This window comes from Ambystoma mexicanum, chromosome 1q (assembly GCF_040938575.1).
Source record: "Ambystoma mexicanum isolate Mex_15411 chromosome 1q, UKY_AmexF1_1, whole genome shotgun sequence".
In the NCBI taxonomy this organism is placed as follows: domain Eukaryota; kingdom Metazoa; phylum Chordata; class Amphibia; order Caudata; family Ambystomatidae; genus Ambystoma; species Ambystoma mexicanum.
The window spans coordinates 63,224,130-63,244,688 of record NC_090922.1 but is presented as its reverse complement, the minus strand read 5'-3'; the positions used below and the strand labels follow the sequence as shown (position 1 = coordinate 63,244,688).

At 43.0% G+C, this 20,559-nt stretch overlaps 1 protein-coding gene across 3 annotated transcripts in view; it reads left to right on the top strand.

Moving 5' to 3' along the window:
• NFAT5 (nuclear factor of activated T cells 5) overlaps positions 1 to 20,559 on the top strand; it is a 1,479,138-nt gene that overhangs the window by 537,955 nt on the left and 920,624 nt on the right. For all 3 annotated transcript variants that reach the window (XM_069635522.1, XM_069635523.1, XM_069635524.1), the window contains exon 4: positions 19,679 to 19,868. In XM_069635522.1, coding sequence (XP_069491623.1) covers positions 19,679 to 19,868 — 190 coding nt within the window. The remainder of the gene's footprint in view (positions 1 to 19,678; positions 19,869 to 20,559) is intronic.

The window sequence follows — 20,559 nt, the reverse complement described above, 5'->3', positions numbered from 1 at the left end:
TAATCTATGCACAGCATGTGATCTAAACAGATTCCATAAACCTCAGAAGGGATACATTACTCACCGTAATCGTATTTCTGATGCTTGTATCTGCTTAGATTCACATGCGCCTGCCCTTCCTCCCCTCTGAGAGAAGGCGCATGGATGCTTGTAGTCTTATCTATCTGCTTGGATAATCTGTACTCGCGTTACTCCTCATGCTACCTCATGTCAGAAAAAATACAATCTGAGGGTCCTACACGCATGAGGGATCATGGGTACAGTGGACGTCACACTAGGGATAGTATTACTGGCACGCCCTATGTCGACGCCCATTTTCGAGTTTCGAAAAACAAACTGTAATACTCTGCAGCTTCCACTAGATGTCGGCCTATGCACAGCATGTGAATCTAAGCAGATACAAGCATCCAAAATACATTGCTGCCCTTTAGCTAACATGGGTATCCACAATCTTTTACCACTACTGGACCACACGCTGGCATACTGTCTTCCCCCAATTAGTAACCTTATCTCGCTGCCCACTGCGGTTTTAGGCATCTTCAAGACCTCCAACCTGTTCAAATGCACCCCTTTTTCTTTGCTATTCTTTCGGGCCTTTGGTGAATATTACTGTCTCTCCTAGTTTTTGCTGGCAGGTTCACTACCTTAACCAATGTCCTGAAGAGTACTTATGCTGAATAGTATTAGGTGGATTGTCCAAGCCACCGGGCCTTTCGAAACCTATCTAGCATTCTTTATTTGGATCCTCTCCTTGTTTGAACATCAAGGCTGAATTCTGTTCTTCAGATGGATGCATTTGATACTGGTCTTGATGCGGGATTGGTGTCATAAAATGGAGGACAGTCTTTGGCATAACATAACAGATGCAGAAAGATTTCTTTCAGTTTAGTTGCCAATCTCACCATAGTTTTTGTGAGTGGCAAGTTATCAAACCTGATTCTGGTCAGGAGAATTCTATCTCTTGTCTCTGTGGTTGGTGAACAAAATGAAGTGTTGTGAATGTCTAAAGAAGGAGGTAAGAACATGTAGAAGATTTCAACTCTTGGCTCAGTGATATTTTTGTGAAACTGTCCTTTATAACTAATTACTAGGAAGTGACAATAGTTTTTGGAGCTGAATACTATACCAGTAGTCCCAACTTTGACCTTGAATCTTTCAAATAGTTCAACCAGTTTGAGCTCACAGTATCATTGCTTCAAGTTACTTTCTTAGTAAGTGTGCATGGTTGCGCTGGCATTCCACCAAATTGAGACCCCTAATGACAGAGGTCTGGCCTTCTATTCTTGAAGTGAAATTCCACTTCCTGAATCGGGGCATATAATGGGGTAGACCTAAAGATGAGGTCCTCAAACGTGTTCTTACGTGTACTTCTAGACTGATGGCCGGCACTTTCCAACAACAGACTTGGTTTGATAGCTTAGAATTAATATGATAAACCTATGAAACCTAAAAGTAGCTGCATTACATTACGTCATCAGTGCTGTCAGGAATACAGACGAGTTACTCAAGAATCTTATCAGCGATACTGGCATTCGGATCCCCCTTCAGTCTGTAACCTTTTATGAGAATCGGATTAAGGTTTTGATGCTTTTGGCCAAGCTGCCCGGCTTTTGATTTGGACCATGAGATTGATTGTCTTCATGCAATCAGTAGGTGTATTAATTCCTGTAAGCCCCTGAGAGTGATAACATCAAAGTATTTCCACCCCAAGGCGATTGGCTGTTTTTTGCCATTTCAGACTTTCACTTTTGAGAACCCAGAAGCACTGCTACCACCACCACCAACCACCCCCCCTGCTGGTTGTTTGCAGCGGAAAGTGGTTTTCTAATCCCACCACCCTTGTCCAATGCTACTTTGGCAGTTTCTTAGGGGGAAGGGTGTGTGATTGGATTTAGTTCCCATTACTAGCAGTGCTGTGGCTAACAAATTGTAATGGTCTTTGCAGGTCTGTTGCCTCTTTGCACTGCAGATGTGTGGGCCTCCAATTCATACAGTAACGGGCGATGTTTTCAAATCCTCAAGTGGAGAACAGGACTGGAAGAAGTCTCTGGTGACCTGAACAGTAATTGTAGCGAGGCAAGGAACACCTTGCCAAAGGGCTATCAAGGCCACGTAGTGGGCCTAGACCTGCGACGGAAGCTATTGCACAGCCCTAAGATGTTGTGGGGATGACAGAAGAAGAATTGTAAGACCCATGTAAAGTGGAAAATGCCATTTCCCTCCATGAACTTGAAGCTTGAGGGCCGGTTCTGTATAAATCCATTGTGAGATCACAATAGGACTTGGTCTTTGACCCAACTAGAAACACATGCCCCCCGTCCCCACACCCCTTGTCAGCCTTCTATCTGTAACTGCCCCTTTATTAGGGACCTCTTATCCCGATGACTTTCCCTGTCACTACATTTGTAGTGACACATCCAAAACTACCTGGCGTAACTGGATAGCATTCCATGTTCGGGGTCCTTTCAAAAACCTAATGTTGGTCTTGATCCGTTCTACCCTTCAGGCACAAACCAGCCAACTCCATAAAATAACAGTAGCGATGACTGCACTCTGCTGAACTCCATAATGTGACTTTGATGACACCACATCTGTAACCAGGACTAATGTCTGGCAGAGGGACTCCCAGGACCCCCCTTGTGAATTTACCACATCTGTAACCGTCAAAACTGGCCAGACCAGGTCAATCCTAAATTTTAAGTATTTTTTTTATAAAGGGACCTTTGCAGTGTGGTGCAAAATAATAATAAACTGGGTAGGAATAGAGTGCAACTAAAATGTCAGGATTAGTCTGATGCCTTTGACTATATATTTATTTTTAAGCATTTTATTAACATATACCGAACATAACATAAAGCCTTGTACCTTTCCCCTGTGTTACAAAAGCATAAGTCAGTGCACCCCTAAAAGGGTTCCTGCTTGTACAGTTCTGAGCAATTTGTACATGATACTTTTTGAGGTGGTTCATTTCAGATTTCTGGATAGCTTCACATATCTTGCATTAATTCCCCTTTAAGCTTCCTATGGGACCATTGCATCTGAGGGGACAAACATTGCCTGAGTCTGGGCTGCCACATCCTCACTCACCTCCCTCATCCCTCTATAAAACCTGTATGTTCTTTTTACGAAAGGATTTAAAACAGTTTGAACACACAGAGCCTCAAGCTCTTCTGCCACTGGTGTACTCAGCACAGTACATAGTCGATTGTCCAAGCAGCCTAAGGTCTCTTTGTAATTTCCTTTTTGTGTCATGAATTTCTATGTCAGAAGCATGTTTGTGTTGAGCTTTGCATAAGTATTTGGTAGAATGAGTATCTTATTTCCCTTCTGATGATGCAAGTTGGTTATAGTGAGTACATCTTCCATAGCATCAATATACTTCCTCATAAAGGCACTAGATAGCTCAGCTAACATGTCATCAGCAATCAAGTCACATGTTGGCCCCATAAGATCAAACCATTGGTGAAGGACAAGATTACGGTGTCAGGAATCCATGTTCTGCAGAGCAAGATTCACGAAATGCACGTTATGAGCAGTCCAACTTATCCTATTTATACCTGAGGTCACTGTGAGAGGTCCTGCATTATCAGTTGGAGAGCTAGTTGTTCCTATGCCAATATGTGCTGCTATGGGATAGTGCTCGCTTTCTTCTCTCATTATTACTTTCATGTCAATCTCATAAGATATGAGGGCATAGGAATCAAAAGATAATAATGGTGGTCTGAGTGTGGAGATTCTGATGAAGTTTCCTGGTATGATGCTCAAAACAACTATTCAACAAGCGCAACTCAAACGAGCTTAACGAATTTGCTCAAACAACTCTACGTGCATTCTGCGTAGTTGGTCTTAAAATAAGGTTCTGTAGGGCCTCGCATGGTCAAGGCAGGCAGGATTTTAGCGTTTAAGTCACCATTCAATATCTCCAGATGTATATTAGCATATTGTTCTAAAAGATCATTAACAATAGTGAGCAGGGCTTTTTTAAGTTTGCGCCCTGGCGGATCATAAATATTATCATCTGGTGTTCCATGTCCTTCGTTTGGCACAAGTGGTGTTCCAAGGTGTGCTGATGCAAACAAGTAGACTCTTGCAATTGAACTTTAATTCCCTTAGTGCAAATGTGTTCTCTGTGCCAAAAAGTAAACCACCCTTTGGGAGCCCATTATCCTCCTTAATGGAACATTTCTTTATCGAGTTTCTACCATCTATCAAGACGTTGTGAGTCATCAAGTCTCTTGTAGTTAGATTTGGTTGAACTCACGAGCCCTAGTGAGTAATCCTTTGTTGCCAAAGAGGTGAGAAACCACGAGTGTTCCAAGTCGTTTGATTGGTGCTAGAGGCGTCTTTTGTTAACAGGGGGAAAAAAAGGTAGCCACAACCAGTTGTGTCTCCTTAGCAATGTGCTCATCTCTCTCATTTTCAGTTAGCTGGAACCTTGCTTTCTCCTTTTATGTTTTTCATGATAGGAAAGTTTTCAGTAGGCTGACCCAGGTGAGCCCTGCTCAGTAATCCAGGATTTACTATTCTATTCTAAACACGACCATGTAATAAAAAATAAAATAAAATTGAGCGCGTTATAAATACCTGCACTTGTACGATCCAAATGTACAAGGCCTAGTAGGATCGTTCCCCGTGCCCCCATCAACTTGTCGTGTTGCGCCTTAAGACACACACGTGTATAGGCACATTTCAAATGAACCATTACATTACATGTATTGTAGTATTGTTAGTTAATGGTGGATGTTTTGCGGCGATACTCATGGCCCAAGGTTGCTGTTTTTGTTTATGAACTCATAATGACAATCGGAACCTAGTCTGCCAAATTCTGCATCAAATTAAGCAATAAAATCAATTGTAGGCTCGGGATAATCATGGATTTGTGAGGATACGAATCGCCTAGGTTCAAGAATATCAACAGCATCAACTTTGTCCATAATGCCACAATTTGATGAAAGGCACAATATCGCTGTTCTGTTCAGGTAGCAGTCTTCATTGTGATAAATACTTTGGATACAAACCATCTATTTACGGTCGGCCCCCCTTTTGTGTGAGTCACTATTAGTAACAATCTTGTCCTCATTCTGTCTACTGTCATCTCTGTGCCTTTCAGTTGATGAGATAGCATCATAGTTACCTTTACTAGAAGTGGGGTCATTATTATAGTAGTGGTCTGTGTCCCCAAAGTAGTAGCATTTCAGACAGCTAAAGAAGGGCCAATGTTTCTTCTTTACGTCATAGTGATGGTCCTCTCTTCCTGGCTAAATAATCAATCAAGATCCTCCAGTATTGTGGCTTTATTGCAGATATTAGCGAATGTCAGAAGTTCCAACATCTTTCTCTTTATTTGTTTAATTTCTTTCGTTTTACTGCCATGATTTGATTTTGCCATGACGTTATTGACTTTTTCCACTTGAGGTGTTCCATACTTTTGAAGCACTTCACTTGTGTAGAAGCGCTTTACAAATTGGCAATTACAATTACTGTTTCAGGTTTCCGTTTTGATCTCTTGGTCTTGACATCAGATTGACCAGAGTCAGTAATACAGTAATATAAGATCAACAGAAGCATAATTAGTAGCCAGGTTATTATGTTTGTGCGCCACGTTTTCATTTTCTTTAGTTTATTTAGCTTCCTTCTTTTTTTTTTTCATATTTTTTCAACTTCTTCTTGGATGGTCATTCCCCGGTTCTTGTTCTGTATTCATCCGTGTTGATGTTTCTTTTTCCTTTAGAGGGTTTTTTTTTTTAAAACCAGAACTTTATTAACATTGTTCACATATTCATTTAGTTTTGCCTTTTGTATACATTCTTTTCACACATCTCCATTCCATCTAAGATTTCATACTGCAGTAACTTCAAATCCACCCCCTCCCAACTAGTCCTATGCTAGCAGCCCCCTATATCTTCCCTTCATTGGCTTAGTCCTCTTCCTCCTGTAATATCCCCAGCATCCTCCGTCTCTTCGGAATGTATAGGTGTGTGCTGTCCTTAAATGCATAGGTAAGAAAGGGTGACCAAACCTTGCTAAATTTCCCCACAGCCCCTCCAGCACATTGCTGATATGGAGTAAAACATTTTATGGAGTTTTTCTGGGATGTAATGTCATTGGTGTAGCAACTTGTATTATAGTTCACGATGCTGTACCGAGGTATATGGACAGTATCAACTCTTTAAGGCTTTATTCCATACGTAAGAACCCTTCCCAGTGTCTTCACCCACTTGCTCCTCATTGCCCAGTTCTCCCGTTCCTCAGCCTCTGACAGGATCCTAGAGATGGCTGATATCAACCCCCTGTTTATGGTGGAGGACACTCACTTTTCCCATTCTGTCTGCTCTCTTGTTGTCCCTTCCATTATTGCAGCCCCCCCCCCCCCGTGTCTTATCTGCTGATAGGCAAATAGGTCCCCCTTCCCCAGGTCAACTCCCTAAGGCAGCTTTCGAAATGACCTAAAATGATTCCCTTCGTAGAGATCTCTGATTTTCCTCATCCCTCCCGCTATCCATCGTTTGAACCTATTGTAATCCATACCTAGCGGTAAATCAGGATTATGAAAGAGAGTTTCGCAGCGATGGCCACAGTGCTAACTTGAGTCCCCTGTTTAGTTGATCCTAGATCATAAGGGTGTTCCTTGTGATTGGGTTTTCCATAAGCCCTCCTGGCCGGTGGTCCTTTCTCAGCCACAATATTTTCCAAAGATATTCTCTCACCGCTGCTTGTTCCATGTTCACCCAATGCTTTTGATTATCCTCCCACCCCCACTGCACCATGGCTCTCATTTGCGCTGCCTGGAGATATCTTAGCACTTTGGGGCACCACACTCCCCTGCTGGGTCTTACGTCTATATAGCATTCTTCTCCCTATCTGTGTTTTTTTCCCCATTCCAGATAAAGCCCATGATGCTCTCTTCGATTTCTTTCATCAGCTTCCCCGGCACAGGCAGAGGGATCGCCTGGAAGAGATATAGCAGTCAAGGGAGAATATTCATTTTGACAGCGGCTATCCTCCCTAGCCATGATATGTACATTCCTTTCCACCTTATGAGAACCAATTTGATTTGTTTCACGAGGCATAGTTTGCCCCGACTATTTGTTTTATGGTTAACGTCAGGTTTACCCCAAGGTATCTAACCAATCCCTTTGCCCACCTAAACAGGGTGTTGCTTTCCAAGTGTTCCTGCTCTCTCTCTTCCCAACCGATAGATTTAAGATCTCTGATTTGGAGTAAATTACTTTGAACCAGATACCTCAGAGAAGGCCTTTATCGCTTCCATTATTGCTGGGAGTGATGTCTCCGGTTTGGTGACCGTCAGAACCACGTAGTCGGCAAATGGGCCAATCTTGTGATGTGCCTTTGCCCATCTAACTCCCTGTACCTCTGTTTTCCCTTATCTGCTGCGCAAAGGGCTCCATCACCAAAGCAAAAAGCAGCGGGGAGAGTGGACACCCTTGCTTTGTTGTCCTTATCGAAAACGGGGTTGGTCAGACCCCCCATTCACTTTAACCTTGGCTTGGGGTTTCTGGTAGTTTGCTCGGATCATTTTTAGAAAGTTCGGTCCCACCCTGCTCACTGTTTGGACCATGAAATCCCAATTGATGCGGTTCAATGCCTTCTCAGCGTCTAACATTAATAGGCATGTGGGTGTGGCCCCCTCAAGCCACCCCCACCCCCTTTGCAGCCTTATCAATTATGTGCAGGACCCTTCTTATATTGTCGAGCGTGTTCCGACCCTGAATTAACCCAGTTTGGTCATGTGCTATTAAACCCAGGAATACCCCTTCCAGCCTAGCCGCTAATACTCTTGTGTTAAGTTTTACATTTACATTAATGAGTGCTATCGGACGATATGAGGAGCATAGTTGTGGGTTCTTGCCTGGCTTTGGTATAAGAGTGATGTGCGCCATGTTCATGGATATGGATATCTCACCCCTCTCTTGGAAGTCATTGAATACCTCTGCCAGGCCTTTGCATAGTAGTTCACTATATGTGGTGTAGAATGCCGATGTTAGCCCATCCTCCACCGGGCTGTTATGCGGCTTCAGACAAGTTATTGGCCACTGCACCTCTTCCCACATGATGGGTTCCTTTAGTTGTTCTCTTTGCTTGGGGAAAATCATGGTCCCTTCTCAACCGCCAGGTATGCTTTTTGCTCCTCCCTATTTGATGGCTCTTCCCCGTAGAGGTCGGCGAAGAATTCCCTGACTATCCTGCGTTTAGCCTTCTCAGTCCCTACTTGTTTGCCCCTTTTATCTTCCAGAGTGGTCATAAACGCCTTCTGTTCTGTCTCGCCAATATTGACTCCACTTTATTCCCATGCTCATAGAACGGCTGCCTGCTTCTTAGGAGGATACTCTCAACTAACCCGTTAGTTAATTGTTTGAGTTGTCCTCTCACATGTGCCAGCTGTCTGGCAACCATATGTATTCCCCTTTCCTTGTGGGTTTTCTCCAATTCTTGTATCTCTTTCCAACCCCCTCTATGCCTCCAACCTTGCTTCCTGTAACACCTTCGATTCCCTTATGAGGTTTTCCTTAATCTGCTGTTTTTCCGTAAATCTGTGTACATCATGCTCTACCTGCTGCCTTACTTCATGATCTCATAGGAGGTATTCTTCCAGTCTACATCCCCCAGAACTCCCCTGTGCGTCCCCTCCTTCCCATTCCAGTGAGAGCGGGGCGTGATATGAGATTGTCATATTCCCTATGTGGACCCTTATAGTCGCTTGAACCACCCTCTGCATTGCCATAATATAGTCTATCCGGGAATATGTCTTGTGGACTTGTGAGTAAAAAGAGTAGTCTTTTTCCTGTGGGTGGTGCGTCAGCCATACATCATTAAGACCCTCTTCCTTAAACCTTGTTCTCAGTTGTTTAAACATTGCTCCTGTTGCATTCCCCCTTGGCCCATCTGATCTCTCCATGATCAAATCTGCTGCTAGGTTGTAGTCCCTGGCCACTATTATTTTCCCCCTCCCCAAATCTGTTCAGCTCCTCCAGGAACCTCTCAATCCTTCTTGTCCCTGGTTGGGGGCATACACTGATGCCCATGTGTATGTTAGGCCTCCTATCTTCCCCTTTACCAGGACAAACCTCCCCTCTGGGTCGCGCATCACCATGGCCCACTCTACCCGTAGAGATTTGTGAAGGAGGATTGATACCCCTGCCTGTTTTTCCTGCGGTTGCGTGGTATTGGAGCGGGTACTCCCTGCTGCGGAGGCGGCCCTCATCTCCCTTCATCAAATGTGTCTCCTGAAGACAGACTATTCCCGCCCCCCTCTTTCTTAACCCACAGGACTGTGACCCATTTGTTCGGGCTGTTCAGTCACCTTGCATTCCAAGAGTCTAACCTATACATTTGTTTTTTGCTGGCAATTCCTCCAGTGTACCCAGGCGCCTATGCACCCCTTGACCAAGCCATGTTTTGTCCCGCTGCTCCTTGTTGACCCCACTCCTCTCCCTGCTCCTCTTCCCCCCGCTCCCCCTGGTCTGGTTGTAAATCCACAACTCTTAACTATCCCTGGAACCATTGTCCAGGTTCTCGACGTGGCCCCCTTATTCAAGCCTTGTGGCTTTGTGTGATCGCTTCCCCCCACCCGTCTTGATCTCCTTTCCATACCCTGCATTAGTGTCTACCATAGTGCTGCCGGCTTTGATGTACAGCTTTCCAGGCTTCATTTATCCACTTCATGTCTTCGCCTTTTTTACCTCCACCACTGGGAGCTAGCTTTCACTCTGCCTGATGTTCTCCCTTGCTGGTTTTCCACATTGTCCCTGCGAGGTTCTTGCGGTACATCCACAGTGCCCTTAGTCCAACCTTGACCTGGCACTGTCTTTTCTTCGTTAGCCATGCGGAATTGGAGCGTTGTTGGAAAGAGCCATCTGTATCTCATCTTTCTCTTATTCAGTTCTTCTGTGAGCGGTTTGAACATCCGTCTCCTTGCCAATGTGGTTTCGGATAGGTCATCATAAAGTTGGATTTCACACCCTCTCAGTTGAAGTTTTTCCTTCCCTCTGGCTGCTCCCATGAGCCGTTTATTGTCTTTATAGCTGTGCATTTTCACCACGATATGCCGCGGCCTTGCTCCTGTATCAGCTCTTCAGCTGCCCACTCTGTGCACTCTTTCTATTGCCATGTTTCGGCCATGTTCTCCATCCATTAGGTCCTTGAACATCTCCCAGATGCAGTCTTCTAGATCGGAGCCCGCGGCCCTCTCCTTAAGGTCCTTGATCTGTATATTGTCCATCTGTGACTTATTTTCTAGGTCCTCACATTTCTCCTCCAAGGCCCTTATCCTCTCATCAGCTCCCTTTGCCTGCTCTGTCAGTTCAAGTACTCTCTTCTCAAGCTCAATTATGTGACCCTCTACCTCCATCTCTCGGTCCCCCAGCCAGTCTGTCTCTGCGGTTAGCTGTGATCGCCTTCCTTATGCTAGCTCTTTCAGCTTTGACTGTCTGTGAGTTCCCCTTTAAACTTGGTCAGGGCTGCGAGCAGAACTTCCTTGGTGAGTGACCTCTCCTCGCCACTCTGTGCTGCCAGGTTTCCGAAGAGAAGCTTTGTGTGTGTATGTCTCTTCTGGTATCTCTCCTGCGCTCGCACTCCGGGTGTGGTACGCTTCTTTTTCGGTCCGATCTACATTTTCCTATTACACTCCTTCCTGGTCCTTGGCACACCTTCTCCTGGGATCACTCTGTTGGCCCTCCGTCTTCTTGATCCTCTCCTACCAGTTGTGGATTGCCCCCCACTTAATCTTTTCCACCTTTGTCGGGTCCTTGCCCATGGGGGGCGCTCTCCCTTTATTCCCTCAGCGCTCATCTCCACTATGCGTTCTAGCTCAGATAGTTCCTGGTGTCTTCCTCTGGCGCTGTGTGGGTCTATGCTCCCCACTCACAACATTTCCTTGTTGCTTGGGGTGTGGGGCCCCCATTTGCTTCCCCGGGGCCTTCATCTTTTCATTCTCCTCCTCTTCCTGTTGTCCCCACTCACTGCTCGCTGTTCTTTGCAGGGGAGCAGGTCAGTCTCCAGGCCCCCAGGCTTACCACCTTCTGTTCCCTCTTTATTGCTGCCCGGCAGCCTCCTGCTTCTGCACTGTTGCCCCTCTCCTGTCCCTGCAGCCACTATTGTTGCCCAGCAGCCCCCTGCTATTTCCTCCTTGTCCCTCTCCTGTCCGTGCAGGCCGGTGCTTCCTAGCAGTTACGCTGCCACTGAAGTGTGCCGTTCAGTATGCCCTATGCCTCCAGTTGCGCCTCCCCACTTGCTCTCCCGGGGTCTGTGTTCCTTTCAGGATGCCTCCTCCTCCTCCGCCTCTCCTTCCGCTTCGGGTGTCCCCCAGTGGCCGCTCTCCTCCACTCTTCATCTCTTTCCCGCAGGCTCTCCTTGCGCCGCCTAGGTGCACAGCCCCTCACAGGGGCTGGATACGTTCCGCAGACCCTCTCTGGCTTTCTCTGCTTTGGCTTTTCCTTGGCTCCTCTTCTTCAGGATCTGTTTTGTGTCCGCCTCGGACCTTTCGTGTGATCTACAGCGCATGCTGGTTCTGGTATGGCGTCCCTCACCCGCTGGTGCCGGTACGGCATCCCTCACTAGGCTCCGCAGCAGCGAGGGGGGGAGGGTCGGTACTCAATGTCTATTTCATGCCATCTTCATTTCGGGCCTCCCGTCTTTGCGCCTGTTGTGCTTCTTTCTCGTTTTTGTTTCTGGAGGCTTCGTGGTGTGCTCACCTTAGCCTCTCGTGTTCTTCTTCACCTCAGGGTCTCCCGCTGGCTGTGAAATTTGTATTGCAGGTTGGATACTTGTCGAATATCGGGTCGGGACGGGGCTCTTCTCTCACACGTCCGCTAAGCCTGCCATCTTGGCCACGCCCCTTGGGCTCATCTTTGCCCATGGTAGCCAAGTTGATGACTTGAGAAGTGTAGTTTCTAATGTTGACTGGAACACATGAAGCAGTTGGTATAATGGCCTTCAAGATCTTTAACCATGGTGCCTTGCTGTTCCGAGATGTCAGTAATAGACTCTGATACAAATTGTGCCAGATTAGTAGTGTGATGTGGAGGTGATGGGTAATCTCTGATTACATTTATTAGTGAGGTATGATCTGTTGTGGTTTTGTCGAAGTCCTCAGAAAGCCTGAACAAAGAAGTAGGTAGATAATCTAAGGCTTGTAATTGTGTGGTTTTTGTAAAAAACTTTTTTTGTTGATAATATAGTCAATTAGACTTTTTTTATCGTTGAATAGGAACACACAGCCCTACAGATAAGGGGTGTATCGGCCACTTTTACTCCCTAAACTAGGCAAATACTCCCAAAAATAAAAATAGGGAGTATACATACTCCCAACAAAAAAATAAGAAATGTAGAATCTTGTCCCCCCTGCTTTCACCCACACAGCTCCAGGGAGAGATTTGGACCAGTAGTCCACGTAGTACCACAGGAAGAAACTACTATTTTTGCTGCCTAATCAGAGGAAGTAAACACGTTTCCTTTAATGTACATGAATAACTAGGCGCAAATAATTATTACAATAACATTTCAGTTTTCCAGTTAAAACCTATTTATAACCGCTTTTAAAATACTACCATTGGAAATTGTACTTTTATTTATTCCCTAAAAAATTATTTTCCTCCCAGGGAGTAAAATACTCCCACCTCCAAATATTATCTGGAGCGCTGGGAAAACAATAAATAAAATAGCAATACAGCAATTTCATTAAACCTATATATACAGTTATGTACAAAATTAATAGAATGCATAAAATATCAGGAGAGTCAAATAACTTCAATCACCTCATACAGATATTTCAATGACTACCCCAAATTTAGTTAAATGATGTATCAAATTGTTAACCCGCCATGTAGTGTTCTCAGATATTGCTTTTGGTGAAGCGATTTATTTTATTTTATCAGGGTTGACATAGGCTTAAAGTGTGTTCCTGCGAAACAATGCCATACTGTCACAGCCAACCAAAAGATGTTTTATGGTTTCTAGTGGTGTGGTATCCCCGCATAATCTAGTGCGCTCCACTCTACGAATGTTTAGTCTGGCCGGATTATCTCAGAAGTATTAACCAGGTTAAATTTGATGTTTAGATATACTTAAGGATGTTATTACTGGGAAAAGAGGTTATGTTCATTGGAGTCTCCAGTGTGTCAAGCTTAGAATGTATAAAATAGGCACTATTGGACTTAGTTGACACATCTACAATATTCAGTTCTATGTCAAAAGCTATGGTGGTTAGTTGCGTCATTCTTTTATAGTGCTCATATCTACTATCACTTGAAGTAACACATGTACAGGGAATCCAAAAGCTATTAGTAGCATATCATTTATTCCCGGTACATCCCAGAAGGAACTAAATGTGGGAGATGTAGCCCTTAATAGTCGGAGCAGATTACCAATGGCATCAGGGCCAGGGGTCCGAGAAGGCTCAAAACATTTAATAATAGATTCAAGGCGGTCTACAGAGAATAAATAGTGCCATTTGTAGCTATCGGGGTTATAAATGCTGCATCCATTCTCATTTGATTTTGTGGTACTGGTAATATAGATGATCCAACTGTCCTTTGAAGCCCCACTAATTAATGTTGAGTGGGTTTATTGCTATTTATAATAGTCTAAAAGGTACAACATCTCTCAAATTGGCACATGTTGCCAGAGAATGCTACAAGCCAAGTCAAGTTGTTGAAAATGTCCTCTGAGCCATTTCTGATAGGTTGCTCTCCTAGTCCACACTTTAAAGGCTGTCTCTGAGGCAGATACGTTCATATATGTAATCATTCTTAAATCATATCTCAGGTTTTTTTTCGCTCCATGTATCGCCTTATCAAACCTTTGTGTCAAGATAAGATTGGAGTTAATAATGGGTAACTCTATCTTACTTTTCAGTTTATACACGGAACATTTTGAAATCTGAGATAAAATGCGCTCCTAGCTCTTGATAAATTCCTCTGCACTTAGGGAATTGTTAGTGTTAACAATTTTATAATGACTATTTAACATAAGTGTGTTCGACCAAATATAGCAGCATTGTTTGCCCTATCAATGTTATCAGTACTCCAACTGATTATGTTTAGCTCCATGCGAATCCTGACATGACAAGTTCCGTCTAGGTTTTGTTTGGGTGTATACACGTAAATAACTGTGCAGCTGGAAGTGATAACTTTCTTCACTTATCTGCGCTATCATGCCCTTTATCAAAGAAAAAGGGGCAATAGCTAGAAAGACTTAATCGATGATAGAGGTAGGCTTTCCTGCAACTCTGGCAATGCTACCAGGGCAATCTCCAGGGAATTTCCCATTCAGCATAGTTAACCAATACTGGGAGAATAAATAAATTAGCCAATTTCCATCCTTTTAAATCTGAGGAATGCCCAGCAAGTATGGATGAAATGACGACTTTGCAAGCTAAATCATGATCTGCAGGTGTTCTGTCATTAGAATTACGGTATATTAATGTCTGTGTTTCATGGTACAGCTTTAGTCGTTGTCCTAAAGTCATAATAGGGTTCAAATGGTTAGTGGTATTTTTGGTGGATCATACATATTGATCACTAACAAATTACGATGTGAGTCAGCTGGTTCCTCCCAGCTTAGTACACCGGCCAGCACACTGTCCAAACTAATAGTAGTGGCTGTAAAAGTAAGTTAACAAACGCTAATGACAAGGACACACATTAGGACTCTGAATAAATTGATATTTTATCTCCCACAGTGCTTAGAGGTTCCTTGTTTTCCCCATTGCATTTTAGTATTGCTGAACTCAAAACTGTGGGTTTGATGGTAGCTACAATATCAGACGAAGCACAGGCTCTAATCAACAGGCTTACCTTAGTTGTTGTGGACGCTGTATGTGCCTGTAGGGACATTTAACAAGTCCAGTATTTGCCTCTGCTAGATTGGCTTTCTGTGTATGGTAGCTTCCTCTCCTGTGCCATTCTGTTGTTAAAGGGCGTGAAAGCGATGTGCTGTAAGCGATTCGCGCGTGACGCTGTTGCGCCGCTTCAGCACTACTGCCGTCTTTAGTAGAAGTAGTAGATGGTTCTAAAGGCTCCTCCCCGCAGTTATCACCTGGAGATTTGTGCGAAATTTAGTCAGCAGTAGTACAGCAAAGCAGGAGATAACAAGATAGTTATGTTATTGCACCCTTAATCTGATGAGGGAACATGGATGTCTTACCTTCCAGGTTAAGTAGTAAATGTTTTTTAGCAGAACGTTCGGTCAGGTCAGGATGTGTTCCAGGGCGAGTCCTACAAGTCCAAACTTTGGTTAAGCTGTCTGTACGCAAGGGTTCAGTGTATTGTGACCGTAGCAATAAATGTAGTGACTTTTTCGTTTTTACCTGAGTCCAAAGAGCAGTCCGCTAGCTATACTGGTTTCAACTTACTTTCTTTGTTTTGTAGAAACCATACCACATATCAATTTCAATTTGATTTTTATTGAGTCATCAAATGTATCTCCATTGATTAATCCCCATGCAGTATCTTAATTGATTTCCAAATGTTCATGAAGCAGTACACAATTTTGTTGTGCTCTGTAAATGATGTATGTACCCAAGCATGGTTTATCTCAAAGTGCCCCATAAATAAATTTGCATATGGTGGTGTGAATTTTGCACCCATCGCCGTTTCTTGTAGTTGTTTGTAGATGATTGAGTCAAATGTGAAGATGTTGTTTTCCAATATGAATTTCAGCATCTTCAAGATCATTTTGTTTTGTTTAATAAATGAGACTGATCTTGTTTTTAGAAAATATTCTGTACATGCCATGCCCTTGGTGTGTTTGCTACTCGTATAGAGTTAAACTACGTCTAGGGTCACTAAAAAGTAGTCATCTTCCCAAGAGATTTCCCCTAGTTGTTGGATTACATTCTTAGTGTCCTTTAGGTATGAAGCGAAGCCCGTTGTTAGGGGTTGCAAGTGTATATCTATGTACTGTGAGATCCTCTCTGTGAAGGACCGTATCCCATTGATAATTGGTTTGCATTTGGGAAACAGATCATACTCTTTATGGACTTTTGGAAGGACATATATTATGGACATTTTTGGTGTTATTGTGCCAATATATGTTGCCTCTTCTTCATTCAACAAACCATTGTCCAGCCATTCTTGGCTCATCCTTTTCCACTGTGTCTGTAGATCCTGTAGTGGATTCTTATCCAGTATTTGGTACCAATCTTTGTTGCTGTGATGGTTAAGATGGGCCTAGCTTCATACCTAAAGGACACTAAGAATGTAATCCAACAACTAGAGAGAAACCCTTGGGAAGATCACTACTTTTTTGTGACCCCAGACGTAGTTTCACTCTATACGAGTATCAAAAACACCAAGGGTATGGAATGTACAGAATATTTTCTAAAAACAAGATCTGTCTCATTTATTAAACCAAATGAAATGATCTTGAAGATGCTGAAATTCGTATTGGAAAACATCTTCACATTTGACTCAATCATCTACAAGGAACGGCGATGGGCGCGAAATTCGCGCCCTTTTATGTGAATTTATTTATGGGGCACTTTGAGCTAAACCATGCTTGGGTACATAAATAATTTACAGAGCACAACACAATTGTGTACTGCTTTATGAAAAAGTGGGAATCAATTAAGATACTGCATGGTGATTAATCAATGAAGATACAATTGATTACTTAATAAAAACCAAATTGAAATTCATAAGTAGTAAATGTTGAATTCTAAGTTATGATGAAAGGTCCAGTGCAGTCTCCAAACATGGCAATAAAACAATATGTGTTAATGCCTTCATTGTTCAGGTCAAAGTGTCATTTAATATGATATTGGGTGATTCAATAGCTAATTGAAAATGGGTAAAATGACACGTATACTATGCATATGATTAAACCTAGTGACTTTCCTTGTTTTAATAGACTGCTCATATACCAGTCTGTTCCCTTGAAAGGAAAGTCATTATTCAGTAAGAAGCAATTGGACAATAGATACAAATGCCCCTCCATAATTTCTTAGTTTGTGACTGCCTGAAAAAGATGGTTTGTTTACAGATTGAGATTATTGGCATAGTTAGAATAAAAATGTTTACCATTTGGCTTACCTTTCCTAATTTGTTCCCTAAACCAGGAGCCTACGAGAACGCCGAGCTGCTGCTAGATAAGTGATCCTTAGAAGAATCCAGTAGTATTGTCAAGATATCTGGACATGGATGAGGTTAATAGAATGGGAAAACAATACTATTTTTCCTCTAAAATGTGACCTCTGCAAAGAAAGCACATAATAGCTAGATTGAATGATGGGGGCAAAATGATCTGAGTTTTTAACGAGGTATTGCTATAACATAAATTGTAAATGGAATACAAGTCTTGATAATTAGAGGGCTGTTAGCCTGCACATTTCTTGCTGCCAGTCTTAAGTTAAATAGATAATTGATTGGTTGTCTACTACTTCTCTCATGTTTTATACTGTATTGAAACTCCCAGTTAATTTTCAGCAGACTCATGTTGAGGCGCTTGCATTTTTCTTAAAAAATGACTCTCCATTTATTGCTAACTTCATGAGACGTTTTTATAGCACATGCTACACAATGAACTTCTTCTGGCTCTTTTAATAAGCTGTCCTGATTAGGGTAAACAACACAGCACCATGAAACATTGTATTAACAGAGGTAGGGGTAGTAAGACTTATAAAACCTTTTTAGCCCCTACTCCACAAAAGAAACCTATAAGCCCACCTGTTTAATATCAACGTTTCAATAAGGGACAAAGTAGAGAGCTGAGGGGGGAAATACACTACTGAATCTAGTGTACAAGCAACTAGGGGGGATTCAAAATTGGGACCTTTTCAGTGCTTGGCAGTGCATGAAAGATGGAGGGAAGGCAGCAGTGGGACAGTAATATTGTAGGACTAGTGCCTGAACCTTGGCAGAAACAAGTAAGAATGCATTACCTTGAGACAAATGGAGGCTGTGCACAAATGTGAGCACACACAGATGCACCTTCCGCCATTTTGCAGGATGTGTGTAGGTGCAGTAGGTTACGTGAATTGAGGCGGCTGAGGGAAATTGGATTAAAATGCAGTGAATCTTGAATTTACTCATTCTTTTCTGTTATGCAATTTCCGAATCAACATGTTTTCACTCAATGTTGTCTTCGATTTGAGTTTTCCATATAAAACATTTTACCATATGTTAAGTGATGGGTGTACCGATTATGGCCCATAGTATTCAGTACCCTATTTAAAGTCAGTTTGAGACTATGCCCTATTCCCTTATTAACATCTCTCCCTGTGTACTCTGAGGATCTACAGAGAAAATACGAAATCCAATACTCTGAATACCTTCATGCCCTGTTTGCAATCCTCCTTAGAGTAATCAGTTTGAACTTTGCACCCTGATAGGAAAGTGGCAGTGACTTATGGAATCAAAATATGTACCAGGGGCAGAGAAGGAGTTTCTAAAATATAGTGACACTAAGCATTGTTGTTTTTCAACTTACCTTCTGTCAATCTGGCAAGACATTTGCGTCCCTGATGCCATGAGCTTCATAGTTCTGCTGTTTGCTATTAAGTTGTGCGGGGCGCTAATGACACAGAACTTGTGAATGTTTTGGCTGCAGGCACACTGCTTTCGTCAGCAAGTTGTGGTTAACCTTAGCCTAAGATTTAACCTTTTCACTTTCAAGACTGTGATTTGAAGTCCCTCCCATTCTGATAGAGGCACGGATGGAAACAGATTAAGTAGTTTAAAGAATACGTAGTTAACAGAATATGAGTAACACGTTTTATGATAAGACAGTTCTAGGCATCATCCTACTGCCCCATTAGAGGGGGAATGGCCCGATTTACAGAGAATGGGCCGGAAAATGTCACTTTAGCTTAAGGTTACATAAGTCCTTGCACCTAGCATGGGTAACTGAGGTGGCGACATGGAAAATTTCACCAGAGGCGATTGTTTTGTTTTCTTTTTTTCCCAATCCCAAAAAGCCTTGCTCAAAACCTTCCACGACTGGTTTTATTTGCTATTTGAAACTCCAGTAATACAATAATAGGGATACGTGCTTTATTTTATTCGGGATGCCAATTTGTGCAAACCTCGGCCTCTGGCAACATTTTCCTTTACGACTATCGCGGGATACCGTTTTGAGAAATGCAAATGTAAACATTTTGTGAAACGCATGCGTTTCTGAAAATGGCTCTGACATGCTCCTTCTTGGGCCACAGTGTACAAACAAGTTTAATGTGAATCATTTGCCCCTAAAACGGTGCATACCCAGTGAAATGTTGAGGGTGACCAGAGCAACTTTGTCAAACTAAGATGACGGTCAGAGGACAGCTGTCACACCAAAGCCACTGGGTAACCTATTGAGAATCTGCATTAAGTGGACGGTGCATGGTTCATGGTTCTTGGATGGTGCTGACTGACCTACATCTTGTCAGTTATCTGGGTTATGTGGTGATATTTTTATTATGAAACCTTAGCATTTAATTAGGTCTGGTGCCTCACAATGCCTGGTTAGGAGTAAATTAAGATCATTGTATTGAGAGTATTTTTGTTATTTTCCTTAGCTTTTTTTTATGCACAACTGCTGCTGGCTGATCCATTTTTAAGTTATTTTTCAAGGCTTTGTCTACTTTCCTGTCTGTTGCTATGATCTACATTCCATTATGTGTTCTGAGCTTATTGATTTTTTTTGTTGTTGTTGTTTTTTTGTTTTAAATAACACTTTCCAGATCTGAAATTCAGAAAGCACAGGTTGGGAAGAAAAGCCCAACATTGTGTGGCCAGTATCCCAGTAAAAGCGACGGCAAAGAGCTGAAGATAGTGGTGCAGCCTGAAACTCAACATAGAGCTCGTTATCTGACGGAAGGAAGCCGTGGTTCAGTGAAAGATCGAACTCAACAAAGTTTTCCGACAATAAAGGTAAGTTCTTTGGTTCTCATTCTAACAATATAAAATCTACTTGCCCTTTGTTAGAGGATTTCTCCTGCATACTATAATTTCTTCAGTGCAAAGGGAATCAAATGGCCCAGCCTGCAACATATTAAGATAATCTACAATATATGAGTGGTGTTCTCAATTCTTTCATAAAGACCTTCAGTCCCTTCAGTGTTGTTGAGTTAATACAACACGTAAAGTTGTTCCATATAAATATATTGTGTTCCTTGATGTTTTCTTTCACCACTTAAATAATTACTTCTGAATTTTTGTAAACCTTCGATATATGATCTGGCATTTATAACGCGCCTGTACACGCGTTTCTAGGTGCCACAAGACAAGGGAGGGGAAGACCAGACAAGCAATCCTACTAGGACTTGTCATTTGGATCATGCAAGTGCGACAACGAGAAGTGGAGGAGGACCGAGGGGGGAGTGCAAGGGAGAGTGTAGAGGGGAAGTGCGATCAGAGTCACATGGCTCTAAGTGCAGCCAGGGCAGCGTGGCTCTAGGTAGGTGCAAGGAGGCAGGGGGGCTGTAGTGGTTACAGTCCCTAAATGCGCGGTAGTCCAGGAGGCAGTGCAAAGAAAACTGGTCATGGAAGAGCCTGGTACCCAGTGAGACTCTGAGGGTACACAGCAAGCAGTCTGCTCATCAGACGGGTAAGTTAGCAAGGA